This window comes from Melozone crissalis, unplaced genomic scaffold (assembly GCF_028551555.1).
Source record: "Melozone crissalis strain CALT ecotype California unplaced genomic scaffold, PUWL_Pcris_2 ptg000019l_1, whole genome shotgun sequence".
In the NCBI taxonomy this organism is placed as follows: domain Eukaryota; kingdom Metazoa; phylum Chordata; class Aves; order Passeriformes; family Passerellidae; genus Melozone; species Melozone crissalis.
The window spans coordinates 3,273,430-3,292,407 of NW_026535797.1; the positions used below are offsets into that span (position 1 = coordinate 3,273,430).

The window sequence follows — 18,978 nt, forward strand, 5'->3', positions numbered from 1 at the left end:
CGAGTGTGAGAGGCAACTGGACCATATCCATCACCAGTGTAATTCTGACAGCATCGTTTTGGCTGACTGAGCAGGACCTGCAGAAATGCCTTAGGTGTACGTGCTGATGTATATTTTGTGGCTGTCTCTACTTAAGTGCTGTACATTCTCTGTGAGCTATGAGAGCAGAGACCTTCCCTGTGCTCCTTGCAGCTTCTTCAGTTGATATATGGTGTTTTCCTTCCTTTTTGTCAAAGTGTCCTCTGTCCCAGAGATAATGCAATTGCTATTCAGTGCCGTGCAAATACTCTTTTGTATTTGTATCTCTTTTCTATTTAATTACACTGTATAAATGTCCTCCGTAAATTTGATAAGTTGGGTGAAGGATATTGATTTTCGAGTCTCTCTTGTGCTGGGCTCCTTGTAGTAGCAGCAGCCGTTCCCCAGGCCTGTTTCCTGAGGAGGTTTTGAAGGTTCAGTGTTTGAGTGGCTATGGATAACAAAGGAATTTCTTTCTCTACACTCACATTTGATCTGCTGATTGCAGGGTTTAAGGCCAGGGAGAAAACATTGTGTTGGGTGCTTTGTTTTTTAAAGCCTTGGACTCACATCTTCTGCACAAGCAGGTGGGAGGGGAAACCAAGAATAGAGCCATTGCCTTCATTCCTGTAAATAAAGCTACAAGCTCTGGGATGAAATGAGAGAGGCATGCTCCCAGGGTCGGATGAGGTCCTGGGGAGCAGTGGGAGGATCCTGGAAGTGTTCAAAGGCAGGTTGGATGGGGCTTGGAGCAAGCTGGTCTAGTGGAAGGGGTTTGGAACTATCAAGTTTGTAAGGTTCTTTCCAACCCAAACTGTTCTGTGATGCCCTGATACTGGGATTTGGAGCTATCAAGTTTGTAAGGTTCTTTCCAACCCAAACTGTTCTGTGATGCCCTGATTGTGAGGTTTGGAGCTATCCAGTTTGTAAGGTTCTTTCCAACCCAAACTGTTCTGTGATTCCATGATTGTGGGGTTTGGAGCTATCCAGTGTGTAAGGTCCCTTCCAACCCAAACTGTTCTGTGATTCCATGATTCTGGGGTTTGGAGCTATCCAGTGTGTAAGGTCCCTTCCAACCCAAACTGTTCTGTGATTCCATGATTCTGGGGTTTGGAGCTATCCAGTGTGTAAGGTCCCTTCCAACCCAAACTGTTCTGTGATTCCATGACTCTGGGACTTGCAGCTGGGCAGGGCCCCCCTCACCCCTCCATCACCCCGTGGCTGACAACAGGGCAGGAGGGGAAGGAGGCACCAGAGAGTGTGTGGGGAGGCAGAGAGGAGGGGAGGGAATTTGCAGGGCTGAAAGGGGAGGACCAATGGTCTATTTTTAACTGCAGTTTTGAATGTGAAGTGTCACCGATGTTAAAAAAAGCTCCTGGTAAATGGTGGGGAAGATGCAGGCGATAGTGCAAAGCCAGCTGCAGCTTTTTGAACTGTTCGCTGATGTTTGTGAGGAGGCTGCAAACACTTGATTTGTGGTGATGTCTTCATTTTCCTTTCCTCAGCCCCAGGTCTCCCTGTGCCAGTGACTTTCTTTAAACAGTACTTAGTTCTCAGCCTCGTAAGGTTATTTTTGTTCTTTAAGAAACAAAGAGAAATACAGATATTTGAGCACTTTCCTTTTGTGCCTGCTTTCATCGCGTTATCTTGGAACATAACTTTTTTTTTTTTTTTTAATGCTGAAAATTGGATGCTGATTTTTTTCTGGCTGATTTCCATGTATTTCTCAGACAGGATTTTTAGCCTTGATCTATAATGCAGGCCTGTGGCTGCTCTTGCTAAAAGTTTGATCCCACCAGGGCTTTCATAATAAATCCTTATTTTCAGTAGCAAATTTCTGTCTGCAAATGCCACCTCTCAGAGTTTTGGGTGGGTAGGGGGGCACTGTAGGTAGGTAGGTCAGGTCCTGTACCTCTCTGCCATCCTTCCCAGCTTCCCCAAGATTTGGGAACGTGAGGTTTGGGTGTATTTGCTGCTGGCTGCTCTGAGGCAGGAGGCTGGAGCCATGGCTGTCACGCCAGTGATCCGTGGGATAATGCATCCCCAAGTCGTGGCCGTTTCTGTCTATTGTGTCACCGATCCGCGCATTAAAGGGACCCCGAGTAGGTGTTGCTACAATAAACCCTAACAGCTCTATAGGAGCCGTCACAGTTCATTGCATCAATAATCTGTGTATTAAGGAGTCCTGAGCAGGCCTGGGCACACAATGGACCGTTATGGCTCCAGATGAGCCTGGCTGAATTTAGGTCAGTAACCTGAGTGTTGTTAAATCCCAAAATTGCCCTGCTACAGGGAGCTGGCAAGGCTTGGAATAAAAATGTGTAGATGATGCAAACCTGGTGGTTGCAGGGAGTACTCTTGGTAGTGGGAGAATTATTTAGTCTTATTTATTGCTGTTATCGAAACCTGTCTCTACTCACTTGGCTCTCTCCTTCTCTCTTCCTGGGCTCGGTGTGAGCGATGCTGAAAGCAGCAGGGAGAGGATGGGATGGGATGGGATGGGATGGGATGGGATGGGATGGGATGGGATGGGATGGGATGGGATGGGATGGGCAGGAGGAGGCAGCATTCCACAGTTGAGCCGTCCTGGAGCCACCCTGCATCCCGATGGGCTCTTTCCCACGGGACTTCATGGAAACACTCACACATTTCCATCCTGCCTGTGCCTGTGCTTGACCCCGTGGAGCTCAGTATTGTCTGGAGCATGGCAGATCCTTGGGGGCTCCTCAGACCCTTGATTACTCCAAAAGCCACCCTCCATCCTCACTGCTGACCCATTTCATGATCCAAGCCCTCCTTGGTGCTTGATGCCCCAACACCTGGCCGGGCTCTTCTCCTCTCTGCTGTCTCTGCATCCTGCCCCTTCCTTCCTTCCTCATTTCCCTCAGACAAGGCCCTTTTGTGGGTAGGTGGAGGGAGAGGAATGCCTCCAGCGCTGGCTGGAGAGCCCGGTTCTCATTGTGGGTGTACGCCTGAATGGAGACGTAGCCTTGAACTCTTGAACTCTCTTTTTTTTTGTTGAGTAAAGCTGCTGTGTGCTGAAAACAAACAGGACTCACTCCGGTGGAAGAGATTGTATAGTGGGAACAGGTCTCAGACCATGAGAAAGGGGTTTTTCCATTCTGAGAGTTTCCATTTGAGATTTTGCCAGCAGTTGGGCAGCAGAAGATGAATTAGCTGAGCTGTTAAAGGTATTACACGTGTTTCCCCCTTCCGAGACTTGTTAGAACATATTTTCTTCAGTGATAGTAATAAGTGTTACAAACAAACCACAGTTTTCCCCTTTGAATATTCCTTTACACAGAGCATCGTCTACATTAAAAAAATAAGTACGTTAAGCAACATGAATAGCTTCAGGCTATTTTATTTCATGTTGCTAAATAAGTCAATGCAGATGAGTGCTTTTTATGTAAGAGTGCCTTGTAAATATAAGCGCTAAGATAAGGGCAAACTATAACTCCAAAGATTTCCTGGAGACAGAAGAGTGTCACTGCTGTCTTTCACTGTTCCCAGTTCAGGCAGAGATCCCAGGACAAAGATTCAAAGTGATTGCATTTGTGCCATGTGTGGGGGAGTTCAGTGTGCTGGAGGAAAGCTGAGTCTCCTGGTTTGCTGGGGCACGAGGGGCTTCATCTTTGCTCTTCCTCTGGGTGAATGGTGGAATATCCTGCAGGGCTGAAGGTTCCTCCTCTGGGCCTCAACTGGGATTTGAAGAAGTGGGCTGGTGTGATCTTTTCCCAGCATGTATGGGTGTCCATGTAATATTTAATTGTCTGATTGTGGAAGAATTAAGAAATTAGCAGTGAAGGCTAGAATTCCAGAGTTGGAGACACTCCAGTTGTGTGTCCTGTACATCTGTAGGACTGGGATGTGGGTGCCTTCATGTCCTTGTCAGGTAATGCAATGCAGCAGCACCTGGTTACAGCTCAGGACACTGAGTGTGCCATGGCTTTGCCTGTAAGGATATCCTCATCCTTATTTCATTATTTCTTTTAATTAGGAGTAGTGATACAGAGCCAAGGACTTGCAAGAGTCTCAGAGAGAAGTGGTCCTGGTTGTAGTCTTGGTACTTTGGCTTGGGCTCCCGAGGGAGTGTGCTGATCCTGGGGTGGTTCAGATTTCTATTGCTGCTCTTGCTGTTTTCAGCTTTCTGCTGAGGAGGAATTCAGGAGTAACTTGTGAGTATTGCAGGAGTGTTTGCTACATGCAGATGTTCAGTCACATCGTACAAGGCAGGAGCTCTGGGTGCTGCTGTGGTGCCTCTGCAAACCCCGAGATCACAGTGGAAGATGGGCTTGGGGGATCAGCAGCACAGAATTGTGGGGATGGGAGAAACACAGGGATTCACAGGAGCATGGGATGTGTGTGGCAGGAAGGGGTACAGAGGCTGGCTCTTGGTACATGTGGCTCTTGGCCCCATGGAGATTTTGGTATGCAGCTCATACTCAGGAAGTTTGGCCACCCTGATTACAAACATACGTATATCTGGAGATGTATAGCGAGATATCTGCCTCTTTCCTAATTTGATTTGCATTTATATGGGGAGAGGAAAACCACTGGAGCAGGGGAGGGGGTGGCTTTGTGTGGTTCCCTAGCCAGCAGAAGCTGAAAGCAATTTACAGTTCACATTTAGCAGTATTAGTAGTCACCAGAAGGACACATCTGAAGGTAAGTGGCCATGTCCTGCCTCTTGGCACTGAGGAAGCTGGGTTTGCCTTTGTTCAGCTCCAGAGATGGATGAGCTCTCCCATCTCGCTCCAGTGATGGGTAATGATGCCACGGCACAGTTTGCAGTTGTTCTCTGTTAATCATGTTCACAATTTAAAACATAAAGTGCTATTTGTGAGAGTGAAAAGGATGAAGTTTGCTGTGGTATAGCTGGGGAGGAAAGAAGTGAACTGAACAAAACCAAACCTTGGAAGCAACAATAGCTGCACACCAAAGGATTTATTTAAGCAGGACTTTTTTCATAGCTGTTTCATCTTATTTTCTTCTTGTCCTTGCTCTTGCTTGCTCATCTATATGCAGCATATGGAAAGGTTGAAAAGTGGCAATTACTAAATGAGAGTCGACAGAAACTGTTCTCCAGCAGCTCCAGATGGGGTTAGTGATGCTGTTCCCAAGCTGCCGGCGCTTCACTCCGCAGTATAAAATGCCCTCTAATGGACAAGTAACTGCATAACTCATCCAACAAACCAGCAAATACTCATTTTTCTCAGGATTTCTAATCTGCTGTGCTGCTTTTGGTACAGGAGCAATTAATGGCTTGAGTAGAGAAGAGCTTTTGCTTATCCAGATGTGCAAACAGTGAAGGTTCACCTTTTTCCAGCATTGATCTTTGTGATTTGTGCAAGTCAGTACTTTGTAATTTAGGAATTTTGGTAAAACACAGAATGAGATTTTATTTTCCAGTATGGCAGGGATCCCTGGAGAATGTAAAATTATTTATGTATCTTTTCCTCTGATTTCATTTGAAAACTTAAGGGTAGTTTTCCAGCCCTTTACCTGCTTCAGCAAGATCCGTGTGCATGTTATCAGCGTCAGATACTTAGAAAAACAAGATAAGAGAGGTTGAAGGAGGCCCATGATTAATTAGCAAATAGATTAGGCCCTCTCAAAGCTAAGTGGATAATTGGGGTTCAGCTCCTGGTTATTGTTTTGCCCACCACCAGCCTCTGAAGGCTGTTGGTGCAGGGTAGGCAGAACATCGACCTGCTTCACTTCTGGTGCCAGAAAGAGAGATGACAGTTATTTTCTTTAAAGCAATTTTCTTGCTGTCTGTTGGGGTTGCTTGTTTGTATTTCGGCTTTAGGAATGAAAGGAGTGCCAGTTCTGGTATTTCCTAGTTTTGCTTGAAAGCTCACAGAGGACCTGTGGAGGGCTGTTAGTACTTGACAAGGGAGCATTATCTGGATCTTCTTTTCTCAAAGTCAAGAGCAAATCACTAATGTTGAAAATTGAAACAGGTAAAAGAAGTTGAAAATAAAAGGGATGTCTCACTCCCTTCTTTTTTGTACCATGGCTATTGAGGCAACTTGAATACTGTCATTTCAATTGATCTTCATAATATCTGTCTGGCTGCTGAGAACCCAGTCTGGAGAGGAATTTGTAGCCTGACACATGATTCTCACAGAAACTTTTCTAAAAAATCCAGTTCCAAACAAAAACCTTTCTAGTGCTTTACACATCATTAAGATGGAGAGAAAGAAAAATGCTGCAAACCCATATGTTTTTTTTCCCTTTGAAGGGCACCTGTATATAATTGTGATTCTTCTCCTGAGTCAACAAGTAGCTTTGATGGAGTAGAACTGCTGAGGAATAATTACTGTGTCTTTCAGGGTCTGTAAGGGATAAAGGATCAGGCTCTCTGTGTCATCTTTGAAGCCTCATTATTTTGGCAGAGTCTGTATCTCGTTGCATAGTGTTTTAAGATGTGGTCTGCATCATTATGTAGCGTGTTTAATTTAGCAGCAGATGTGCAGGCTCATATGCCATTATGGTACATTTTGTTCACTCATATAATAGCAGGTTCCTCAAAATTGTTACCACTTCTTCAGCACAAGGCTCGTACAGGGTGTTATTCACCTTTTCTGTGTGATGAGGAGTGGAAGAGTCCTTTGTGTGCCACCAGCAGGTGCTCACGTGGGAATGCTGGCTCTCCATGAACATGTTTAACCTGCTGCCTCCCTGTTTTCCCTGCATCCAGGGAGTGCACCTTCCCCAGCAGGTTTTGGGGGAAGGCACCAGGCAGGCAGTTGAAGGATTGTTAGGTTTCTGGGCTGGAAAAGAAGCTGGACAAATAATTATTCTTCTTCCTGCCGCCCCAGCAGCATCCAGGCATTCCCACAGGGAAGCCTTAACACAGAACATCACCCAACGCTCTGTGGCAGCAAAATCATAATAACTGCTAAAAACATTAAACCTAATTAATAATGGCTTCATAGCAGGAGTCCTGCCCTCACTGTTTTGAGGATGATGATGGTCTGGGGGGGTTGCAGACTGCTGGGAGGGTGTTGAGGTTTAATCCCAGCTGGCAGCTCAGTCCCATGCAGTCACTCCCTCCCTCCCAAGGGATGGGAGAGAGAATCGGAAGCATAAGAGTGAGAAAACTCGTGGGTTGTGATGAAGGCACTTTAATAGGGAAAGCAAGAGCCCTGCATGCAAGCAAAGCAAAACAGGGAATTCGCTCCCCTCCTCCCATGGGCGGGCAGGTGTTCAGTCATGCCCAGGATAGCAGGGCTGCATCATGCATAGTCGTGACTTTGGAAGCGCCAGCACTCCAAGCATCCCCCTCTTGCTTCCTCTTCCTCACTCTACATGCTGAGCATGACACCTCATGGTCTGGGATATCCCTGGGTCAGCTGGGATGACCCAGTTCCTTGTGTCCCCCCAGCCCCCTCACTGGTGGGGCAGTACAAGAAGCAGAGGCCTTGACTCAGTGTAAGCCCTGCTCAGCAGTAACAAAAAACATCCCTGGATTATGAACCCTGTTTCCAGTGCAAAGCCAAACCAGCACCCCACACCAGTTACCATGAAGAAAATTAACTCTACCCCATCCAAACCCAAGGTGTGATTTACAGCCAGGGTAGTTCTCCTGAGAAAAAATGAGAAAAAGCCTTTTTTTTTTCCCTCTAGCATCCTATTTCACATATGATGGCTGAGTGTTTAGTGGAGTGGGAGAAGTCAAACCCTGGCCCCATAGGAACTCTGTGATTCCTCTTCCTAGGTGAGAGGGTTTTTATCTCTGAGACATTATTAAAAAAAAAAAAAAAAAAACCAACCTATTTTGGGTAATGAAATTCCATGTTTGTTCTCACTATTTGTATAAATGTTTAATCTGGTTTTGGTTCCTACTGGGCTATTTGGTTTAATGGTGTCTTAACACTGTGAGCTTCCTGAGTTGTCTCATTGTGCTTTAAAAGATGATATCCCAAAAACCCATCCCCAGCAGGACTGTGCTGTCTGTCTGTCTGTGTGTCTGTCCCTTCCCTTCCGTGCTTCCCTCCTCCCCTGCAGTCCGGGAGGGAGAGGCAGGTGATGGGGGCTGAGCAGGGCATTGCACTGAGGGATGGCAGAGTGTTCTCCAAGTGCTCCTCCTGCATTGTGCCGTCTCCTTTGTCCCTTCCCTCCCCTGTCATTATCTCTGCGTGGCTCCTGCTTTCTTTTCCCTGCCTTGCCTTTCTTGCACTGCCCCTCCTGCCCTCCCCAGGCAGCTGAAACTGAGCAGTGGGGATGGCCAGAGCTCAGGATAGTGAGCACACAGGGATGCTGAGGCAGGGCTGGGGCAGTTCACAGCTCTGAGGGCTGTTCTTGCCTTCAGATCTCAATTCAAGTGTGGTTGAGCTGTGAAAAACTGGGCCTTACACAAAGGAGGATACAGGCAGAGCTGCCTGTGGCATCAGCAGATCCTGAATTCAACAATTCTGCTTGGGCATCCTGCTCTGCTTCCAGCTGAGAGGACTGACATTCTGCAGTAATCAGGAGTACTAAACCTTCTCCAGAAACCTCTCTTTTCCTGAGAGCCCAGGAAATACCCTGCAGTACCATCAAAACATTTGCACTTGTTGAGGAAAGGAATTGTACATGTGAAAACCCAGTGTAGATGTGAGGAAAGAAGGATGGAATTTGTTCTTTGCTGTTTGGAAATTGGACCTTTTGCAGTTTGTGGGGCTGGTATTTTTCTGTAGTAGAGACTCTCCACTTTGTTGCTGCTGTATTTCATAGAGGGTAGAAAATGCAGTCAGTTGGTTTGTCACAGAACAGGGTGTAGGGGACACCATCCTGCTTTCCCAAGGCTGTGCACAGACAGGGACTGTGTGAGATGTTGTGTCTGGAGCAGTGGAAAGGGCAAATCTCAATCCCCTGCCAGGTGCTGGGTGGTTTGGTGACAGTGCCTGTGATGGATGCTCTGAAACAGATGTTGCTCACCGGCACAGGCTGCCCAGAGAAGCTGTGGATGTTCCATCCCTGGAAGTGTCCAAGGCCAGGTTGGATGACCCAGGATAGTGGAAGGTGTCCCTGCCCATGGCAGGGGGTGGCACTGATTCATCTTTAAGGTCCCTTCCAACCCAAACCCTTCTGTGATTGATATTTATGTTCCTGTCCTACCTCATGTGCCATAAAAAGATGATACCAAAGAGTGAGTTGAGAAAGAGCTTAGAAGACAAGATGTTCTTCATGAAATCACTTTTCTCTTACTTTTATCTAACCATGCATCTTATTTTGGAAGATCACCTTTATTTCTTTTAATTTTCCATCAAAAGTGAGGATAAAAAAAGCCCTAATACAGCTTTCTCTGCTCTCATTTTCTGGCTCATGGATTGTGCTCTTTAAGAGGCAGTATTTAGAAGCTATTTAAATGTGTTACTTCAGAATTGGGGTTTTTTCCTCAAGTGTTGTATTTAAGTAAATTCCTGCCTTAAATAAATAAATAGCTATGGGCTATCATCGCGTCCAAGGGTTTTCAAGAAAATTTACATTTTGAAAGACACTGTTGGAGGCTAACACAGACCATGCAATTACTGTATGTAAATCACTTCACTTGTTTCCTAATCTTGCTGAGGATGAAGTACAATTTTTGTGCGTGTGCCTCTTCCTCTCAAATTTCCTTAGACAATGAGGTTTTCTTGTCTTTTAATTGCTGACCATGATTTTTGTTCTGCCAAGTCTGATTGTGTTTATTTTATTGTGGGGGACATTTAGCCCTGGGATTGTTTTGAGCTTGGGCTGGCTGTAGAATCCATTGGGGAAAGATTGAAGTTGGGTGCACAACTAATTGCATCTTCCATCCCACAAATGCAAGAACTGCTTTCTTAATTACAGCCTCATGCAAAGGCTGGGGAATATCCTCTTGTTTCTGTGCCCCACACATCTGCTTTTCCCCATTTTATCCACCCCTGCCAAATCTGCTCAGCAGCTCCTGCCACATTTTCAATACGTTATCTGAGCTGGGCTTTTATTGCTGGCTGGTACCACCAAGGACACCTGTCAGACAAAGATGGGGCAGTTCATGTCATTAGGAAGGAGCTCATTCATGGGCATTACATTAAGCTGTGTGGGACTCTGATGAGCAGTAATTTCTCTGATTGTTACTAGTTTCTTTTGTAGGAAGTTTTCCTCCAGGGAGTAATGCAGGGAATTGAGATGGCTGGGGAAAAAAAAACTTTAATGGACGCATTCGTCCATCAGAAAATGCACTCTGTCAGAATTAAGTACACTTTGCAAATTGGTTTTGTTTGGGGAAGTAAAGGGGGAAGGAGTTGCAGCCCCAACATAATGAACCATTTGAGTGTTTTCAGAACAAAATACTCTTCTGATGTGATTTTTTTTTTATAACCTGGTATGTCTCCCTGGAAGTGGAATGGGATGTAATAGAGGTAAAAAATCTTGTGTGTGCCTGTAAATGTTGATCATGGAAATGCCACTAGCAACTTGGGCTTTAGCTACACTAACAGCTTAATTTTTGTTGCATGAAATATTTTGACTGTACCAAGCATCTGCCTCTGGAATGGAAGTTTTCTGCATCTCCTAGAATGCTGCATTAATTTTTAATATGAGTGGGAATCGTGCTCTTTAGCATCCCTATGTTTTAAAAAAATCAATTAATTATTGCTATAAATCTCAGTGATTATGCTGCAGTTGTGCTGCTGGGAAATTGGCCATTAACTACCAGGAAATCGCCGATCATCCTTAGTTGGAATTCAGCTGTACCGACACGAGGCCTTTCCTTTTGGAAATTAACTATCAATGTGATGCATAATTGATAACCATTTATAATAATAACAATAATCTCCATGAAATTGTCATCCCAGAGTGCAGCAGCTTTGTTAGAGCCTTTACCCCTCTCATCCTCAGCCTACTGCACTGGTTAACTGGGTTTGCTGGGAAGTTGTTGGAGTGTTTTTAAGAGAGCCAGTGGCGGTACAAGAGAATAAAATGCAAAGTAGAAATGCTTGACTGGGCCATGTGAACCTGCCAGTGTGCTCCAGAGGATGAGTTAAGTGTTGCTATTGCTTCTTGCACAAGGGGAAGCAAAACTGCAGGTTACAAGCACTGCCCAAGGTGAACTTCTGGGCATCAACCTGGATTTTCTGGTGTGGTGTCTTCTCTTCTGTCCTGCATTTCGTGAACTGGTTGTTTTTTTGGTTTGTCACAAAAATTTTGTTTGCAGATGCTGCAGTGTGAAAATTCACCTGGTGGAGAGCAGCTGTTTGAGGCTCAGTTTGAATGAATGGTGCCAGGTTTGTGCTTACTGCTGGCTTTTCAGAATTTTTATCAATTTTTTAAACCACTCTACTGTATTCAGGCAGAGAGGTTGGGACTCCACAGGGTGATAGAGATGGCTACTCAGGAGAGGGTTTCTTGCTGTGCTTGCACTCATTTCTGCCTTCCTCTTCCCCTCCTTTCCATGCAAAGCTTCTGGAAATGTGGTGATGCTTTGCTTTGCCTCTAGAAATCACAGATTTACACTAATTCTGTTCTTTTGGTGCCTTGCAGTGAGTGGTGGATGGCTGGGGGTGCAAAGGCCTTTTTCTTGAGCAGGATCCCTCTTTGGGAAGGTTTGTAGCTGTTACCAGGGTCATCTGTCTTCACCTTAAAATACAAAAGAGGATTTTGAATCAGCAGTTGCATAAAATGTTAGCGTGTGTTATGTTGGATTGTTGGAATTCAGTTGTCAGCATGAGGTCTCTTCTTCCATGTCTTGATTCGTGAATGCTGTTGTGGAGCTTGCTTTGAAAAACTCTCACCTGGGTTTTACATCAAAAAATTAAACCTGGTAGAAGTACCCCAACAGCACATTCAGAGGCTGCAGCTGAGTCAGGTCAGTGTTCAGGGATTAAACAAATCTTTGGCTCTGTGTAGGAGCAAAACATGTCAGACCTCAAAGTATCCATTAAGGGTCTTCCTCTGTGCCACCAAAATGCAGAAAACCTTTAGCTGCTGTCTCTTTGGAGAGCATTTCTTTCAATCTACACACGTGGCTTCATGGATGATTTTATCTCCCTGGCATTGAAAATGTGTGCACTAGAAACAGCACCCAAAGCTTAAGGCTGGCCCTTCAAGTATGAGGGCAAGGACAGGCTGTGGTGACAGCTGGAATATACATCAAGGTCTTCTTGTAAATTCAAGGTTCATTGATGACTTTTACAGGGCAAGGTTTAAATATGAAAGTGTTTCGTGTATGAGAGTACTGGCAGAGCAAGAACTACTTCCCCTGTTTTATATACTCTAAGAATCTTTCAGCATCTGTGAGCCTACAAAATAACCTCATTGATTTTATCCACTAGGAATAGATTTTTCAGTCAGAAATAAAACTGGGAAGCCCATGCAGGGCTTTGGCAGTTCTTGTGTGCAAGGCTGGTTTTCTGAATCTTGGGGAGGACAAAGAGACTGAGTTGTGGTGCCAGATGTGTGACTTGTGGGGTGCAAGCTCAGAGCTGTCCTTTTCCAAAACCTGCTCTGCTGCTGGGCGCAGGCAGATCTCACCTGGTGTGCTGGAAATCTGACACTGGTTTGGGCTGGAAGGGGCCTTAAAGCCCATTTGTTCCATCCCTGCTGAGGGCAGGGGCACCCTCCACTATCCCAGGTTTTGAGCCCTATCCACCCAGGCCTTGAGCTCTTGCAGGGATGGGAAGTGAACAACCCTTACCAGTGCTCTCTTTGTCTGCAGATCCACAGTGGCGGTATGCACGCCGATTCCTGTGAGTTCTCCTAAGCTCCTGGGGGACTGCTGTGCTTTTTGAGTCAGAAAGTTGCAAAATCCCATCAAGAATGGCACTTGTGGATAAACACAAAGTCAAGCGGCAGCGACTGGACAGAATTTGTGAAGGTAAGAGTGTGCTTCCATTTTTCTGATACATGATTAGGGTAGAATATCTAATTTTTCCTTGTGTCTTTCAGTACTTAGGCATAAAGAGATCCGAATCCAGGGCTGGATTCCCTGTCCTCTCTGTAAGCTCAGAATAAATTCACACTGCTCTGGTTACTCACTTGGAAGTCATGTGTAGTCCTGTGAATAAGATTTTTGCTTAATTACCAAGTCACTTCCTCTTATCCTAATTTCCACTAAAACAATTTGGTCCATCCCAATTTAAAACATATTTACTGTTATCCTGTAAGAAAATGATGGAAAATGTAAGAGTTGTTGTTCTTTTGGTTTTGAGCACGTTGTTGTAGCAGCTTTTATTTGGTCACTGTGTGTGGGTCAGGCAGGTTTGCTGCAATTCTTCATTGATGGTGTCTTACAGTGTCTCAGCACAGGTGACTTTTACCTTCTAGAGTAATTTTCCAGCAAAAAAAGTTTTTAGGAAACATTTGCTATTGCAGCTCACATGGTGTTACGTTACTTATGGCAGAAATCAAGTGGTGGCAAGCAAGCTCTGACTTTTTGGTGTACACTCCAGTAATTCTCCAACACTCAAGCAAGTTCTGCCATCAGCAATAAGTGCAGAGCGGAGTGTTATTTTAGGGGGAATATCTCACATCTCTTCAGGAGTTCCAGTGTTCAGCTGCTCTTAAGGAGATGGATAGTGGCCTGCAGGGTAACAATTTGCAGTATTACTTTAATGCCAGCGAGGTGAAATAAGATTTGGTGGTGGAAGAAAGCACAGAGCTCATAGGGGAGTTGTGCTGCACCCGTTTAAACGAAATGTGTGGGGCTTTGTGGAGTTTCAGTGTGAAACACTGATCAGCAGGACAAGGGTGGATTTTGCCTTGACTTTTCTGTGTTATTGCTTACTCTACATTGCTGCTGTTTTAAACTCATCATAAATTACTTATCTCTTTTAATTTTGCTCTGTTGATTTTGAAAAGGGGGAGACAAAGAGGAGAGGAGTTAGGAGGGTATGCTGCAAATCCAGGGTATGCTGCAGTGTGGAGTTGCCTCTTTCTCCTACTGAATGTCATAAACGCTCAGGTGTAGCACACTATCTCATCTTCAAAACTTACTTTGAACTTGACTTAAAAGAGTTCTATCAGCTGAGCCTGGATTTTCAAAAGCTGCCTTTCTGGTTTGATGTTTACCATCAGATCTACTTGCTGAGTGTACAAGAAATTCAAAAGGATCGTACGACAAACCTGCTAACGGAGCTTTAGATGTGATTGAAGTTTAGATTATTTTTCTCTGATATATGAGGTTTTTTTCCTTCTTTCTTGGTCAAAAGATATTATTTTCTAATCTGTAAATGTGCAGGAGACATAACTTTTTTAAGTATACTTTGTCATTTGCCACTGGGTTTGTAATTTGATGGAAATGATGGGAGACACTGCTGTGTTGTATTTGGAAGCAACAGACAAGGGCTGAGTGTGAGAAACATTGTAAAAATTACCTTGAGAAATGCAAAAAGCTTTGGATTTGCTAAAATACTAGATTTGTAGGACAGCTGAATACTCTACTGGCCTCTCTGATGGCTATTTTTGCTATAGGCTCCTAATCTTGGATTATAGTATAGAAAAGCACTGAAAGGGGCCATCCCAGCTGCTGTAAAAACACACTTTGAAAAAAAATTATCATTTTTCTGGAGAGGTATATTGAATAATCAGTGAAAGACGATGAGAAATTAGGGAACTAGTTCAGCAGATGGAGGAGTCTTTGCAAACAGAATTGTGTTCAGTGAGAAGAATCTATTGCTCCATCAAGCTTAGGGCAATGTGGTCCAAAATAGCTGCTTTTAACGATTTCCTGTTCTGTGGAAGCACTTAAGAAGCTTTTCCCTTTAAATGTGAATGGCATACAAAGCTGCATTTACCTGATGAAAGACTAAATGTCTGGCAACACAGAGGTGGATTTCTGTGCTTTTCCTCAAGTTGCATATACCATCCCTTTTACTGTTCCCCACACAAAGCCTTGCAGAGTTTGCTGGGAATGGACTTTATTCCATGCAGCAGGATGGTGGCAGGTCTGGAGGTGAAATATCCTCGGGCTACATGTTGTAATCACTGTCCAAACTGCCTGACAGATTCTTCTTCTTCCTGCAGGCTTGCTGAAACCATAACCAGACATATGTTAAAGGAAATGCCTTACAAACTGTCGGGGCATTAAAAGAGTTTATTAAGGAGTTGCAGTGTTTGTATTACTCTGTTAAACGTACATCTGGCGTGGAAAAATAATCCAAGCCATGCAAAGAGGTGGTATAGTTTAAAAAGCCAGTTCACAGCCTTTACAGGCAGGTTTATGAGTCTTCCAAAGAGAGGAGCTGTGCAGTCTCAGTGCATGGCTCAGCTTCACCAGCTCCTCTGGTTTTGGTTTTTTAAGTATTTATTTATGACATCTTTGTGTGACAGTATTACTTTTTGCTCTGAGCAGGCTGGTTTGAAGATATGAACTTTTTAACCAGGTCACAGATTTTGATCTGTAAGGGAATATGGGTGGCATGAATGTCCAGACTTGGGGGGGGATAAAGGAATTTCAGGGCAGCAGCCTGCAGCAAAGACATTTTGAATAGTCTGTCAGCAATTAAGTGGGTTGGTGATGCCCACCCGAATGGAGTGAAGTTGGACTGTGCTCACAGTGGTCTTGGCTTACCCATTTCTTTCTCTTCTGCTTGTCCCAGAGACTTTGGGTGCCTCTTCTGTAATTGGATCCATATGGGTGGTGGGATGGACCCATTGAATGGCTGGGGCTTTTGCAAATAATATATGCAGAGTGGTTTACATAATTCCTGTTTGTGGAATTGTGTCTTATTCCATAGTGGGTCAAAGTATGCTTTAGAGGTGGAGCCGCTGGTGCTGTGAGGAGTCAAACTTGTCCAGCAGCCCCTCTTTTGGGTCCTGTTCCCATGAGCTTGTGATTTTGCCACATTTAACATTTGTTCAAGCTGAAATTTTCTTTCCATGACTGTTTTTTACCTCAGGGTGAATGAAAAAAACCAAAAAAAGAGCTCCAACAAAAACTGTGGAGCCGTGTTGGGGTGGGAGATGGAGAGGGAGGGATGTTGGCTTTGCTGTGTGTGAAACAAAGCTCAGGCACAGTCCTGCAGCCATGGATGTGCAGCTGCCAGACCTGCCTGCTCTGCCTGGGATAAAAAGGGCCTGAATTGTGCAGCCAAGTTGCTGTGTGTAGGAGTGGGCTCATTCCCAAACCTGGTGCATTTCCAGCCTTTCAGAGAAATGGCAGCAAAAGCCCTCAGGGCAGAAGCTCACCTGCCTTTCATTTAGGAAACAACAACAGAGAGATTAGATGTGATTTTTTTCTTTGCTACCTGTGGCAGAACAAGGTGTCTGACAGTGCCTCCAGGAAACCCCACACTCAGAAGACCATGGCACTCCTGGTGCATGGCATCCATCCCTCCCATGGGACTCCACAGCATTCCTGGGCAAGGAAATTACTTGCAGCATCATTTTTGCTGCTTGCTCAGCTGATCTTTATCCTGTGCCTCTGTCAGTGTGGTTAAACAAATATTAAACAGCTCCAGGAGGTAAGCAGGGAGTGAGAGCAGCCCATGCACAGCTGCTGGTTGTGTCTCTGGGAGCAGGCAGGGGAGAAGGTGCTCTGGCACTGTGTCATTTCCTTGCTGTGTCAAAAGGCAGCAGTGGTGGCACATCCTGGATGCAGGATGGCAGCACCTTGTCTGTGTGTAGAACATGGGTTTCCCAACACCCCTGAATGATGATCCCAAGTGCTGCCTCTGCCCCAGACCCCTGCAGCTCTGCTAGCCTGTCTTCAACACCAGTGCCATGGCATGGCCAAGCCTGGCTTTAGAGGTCAGAGCTTGCACTCACATATATGAGTCAGTTCAGCCTTCAACACATGCCTCAAAAGTGGCAGCCCTGAGATGAGCAGGAAGCAAAGTGAAAAAATAATAGCAAGGCCAAGCAAAGCCAGACATTTTCTGACAGTTTTTGCTCCAGGATTTGTCATTATCCAGTGGGAAATCATGTCCTTACGTGTCAGTTTGTGCCACCAAAGTTGTCTGTACTTTGCAAAATAGAGCTGTTTGCAGGGCAGACAAGCCATCCATATTCTTTGTTTTCTTTCAGATCCTTTGATATGTCTGATGGCTGATAAATGCCAGCACAGTCACATAATACTTTTCAGTGCTTAATGCACCAGTCTCTGGCTTTTTGACTTGCTGCCTTACATTCTGAGTGGCACCCTGGTGTCCTCTTCAGCTGAGGTTTCTGTGGTGATACTTCTGTGGGAATTGCTCATGGATTTACCTTCCAGCCACTGTAGTATCTGTGTGTGGCCGTGACTCTCCACAAATCCTTGTTTGCCTGTGGGAATGTGACCCCACCATGGTTACTGGAGCCTCTTGGGTGGGTCTGAGTCCTTGATGCAATAATTTGTTTTGCAAACCTTGAATAGGCACCTTCCCATGACACACTGTCCAGCTGGGATCATGGGATTATAGGGTGGGTGAAGGGGCTGCCCAGGGAGGTTGGGATTTTGTATTCCACTCGTCCCCGTGTGGCAGAAGTCAGTGCAGACCATATCCAGTAATATTTGAATAAGTATACTATGTAATGGTAGGTACTCTGGTACCTACCTGAATCTATGGCAGGGTGCTTTTTACTTCTTTATTTCATTTATCCTCCATTGAAATGGACTTAATAATTAGAATGTCAATTATTGCTTATTGTGCGCTTTCTTTTTGTTAAAAAAACCCCCACATTAACTCTCCACAGAAGTGCCCCTGAAGACCTGTGATATTTCTGGTTTTTCAGGAGTATTTGAACAATGTGTCCCTGAGGTCTGGGCTCACACACCACTAACAGCAGACTATGGAATAGGTTCTCATTCAACAGCCACAGTTCACTCGTGCTAAAAAATAGAGGAACCTTGCTCCTGGAACCAAAAGGGAAAATACACATTAAAACCACAGCTGTGGAAAGTGGCTGCCTCCAATTCTTGCTGCTTTGTATAATGTAACAGTAGCAAAAATGAACACGTTTGATATTTGGGTGGAGAAATTTTCTTCCATTCTTGCAAATTTGCACACTGAGTAGCATCTGATAATACTTATTTTTACTGCTTAGAAATAGAATCTTATTATCTCAGGAAATCCTTATCACCACTAGACATTTGATGAGAAACAATGAGTTAAAGATGATATCAAGGACGGAAGAAACTGCTTGTCCTGAGTAAAAGTGACTTATTTAGAATAAATGTAGACCTTTTTTATCTAGTGGATTTGAGTTTCTTTGTTCCATGAATATAAAACGCAGTACAAGGATTTCCCCCCCACAATAAAGCTTTTTATATTTTTTTTTTAAGTTTCCACCTCAAAGCACATCAACTATCAGGCTTTTAAAGAAGGGTTGCTTACCACATTTAGCCTAGAGAAAAAGCAGTATTAGCTTGTCAGATCTTCTGCCACTGCACCCTGTGCTGATTTATGCCCACTGAAGATCTGTCTGGATGCTCCTGATGTTTTGCTTTTCCAAAATTAAGTCTTTGGCTTTTATGAAGGTTTCAGAAAATCATTTCAAATTTATACAAAAGCTGGATTTTACACCTCTTTTTACCAGTGCAAAGTAATGTTCTTAATTATCTCTTCTCTTTTAGAAGCATGGCATATTTGGGAATTCCTTGTCATTAATAGTTTTTGTTCAAATTTTAAAAAATTTTTTTTAAATCAGACAGTATCCTGTGGATGAAGAAAGTTCAAGCAACCTCAGTGGGTTTACAGATATTATTCAAGTTTACTGACCTTATTCCATGCTTTTCTACCCTTTTTTATTCCATGCTTTTCTACCCTTTTGCTGTGCTGAATCAAGAACTCTGCATGCTTGTGTGAGTCCTTTTTGTGCTTTGGGATGGAGCTCGTTTCCAGGGGTGTGCTGTTGTCCTTGCATGGATGCACAGGCTGCTCCAGTGGCTTCCAGTCCTGTGTGGATGCTTTTCCTGCACATTCCCTCCCGTGCTGTTCCGTGGGGGAATGTGCATGACAAGATGTAGGACCCCAGCCAGATCCAAGGCCAGCCTGACAAAATGCCCCAGGCATCCAGGCGAGAGTGAGA

The 18,978-nt window shown here is 44.6% G+C and overlaps 1 protein-coding gene across 3 annotated transcripts in view; it reads left to right on the forward strand.

Moving 5' to 3' along the window:
- CTBP2 (C-terminal binding protein 2) overlaps window positions 1–18,978 on the forward strand; it is a 131,513-nt gene that overhangs the window by 64,766 nt on the left and 47,769 nt on the right. For 2 of the 3 annotated variants that reach the window (XM_054277104.1, XM_054277105.1), the window contains exon 2: window positions 12,689–12,847. In XM_054277104.1, the coding sequence (XP_054133079.1) occupies window positions 12,790–12,847 (58 nt within the window). In that variant the 5' untranslated portion in view covers window positions 12,689–12,789. Of the gene's footprint in view, window positions 1–7,722; window positions 7,745–12,688; window positions 12,848–18,978 lie in introns of those variants that run through there. The other variant, XM_054277106.1, reaches the window with a different exon arrangement.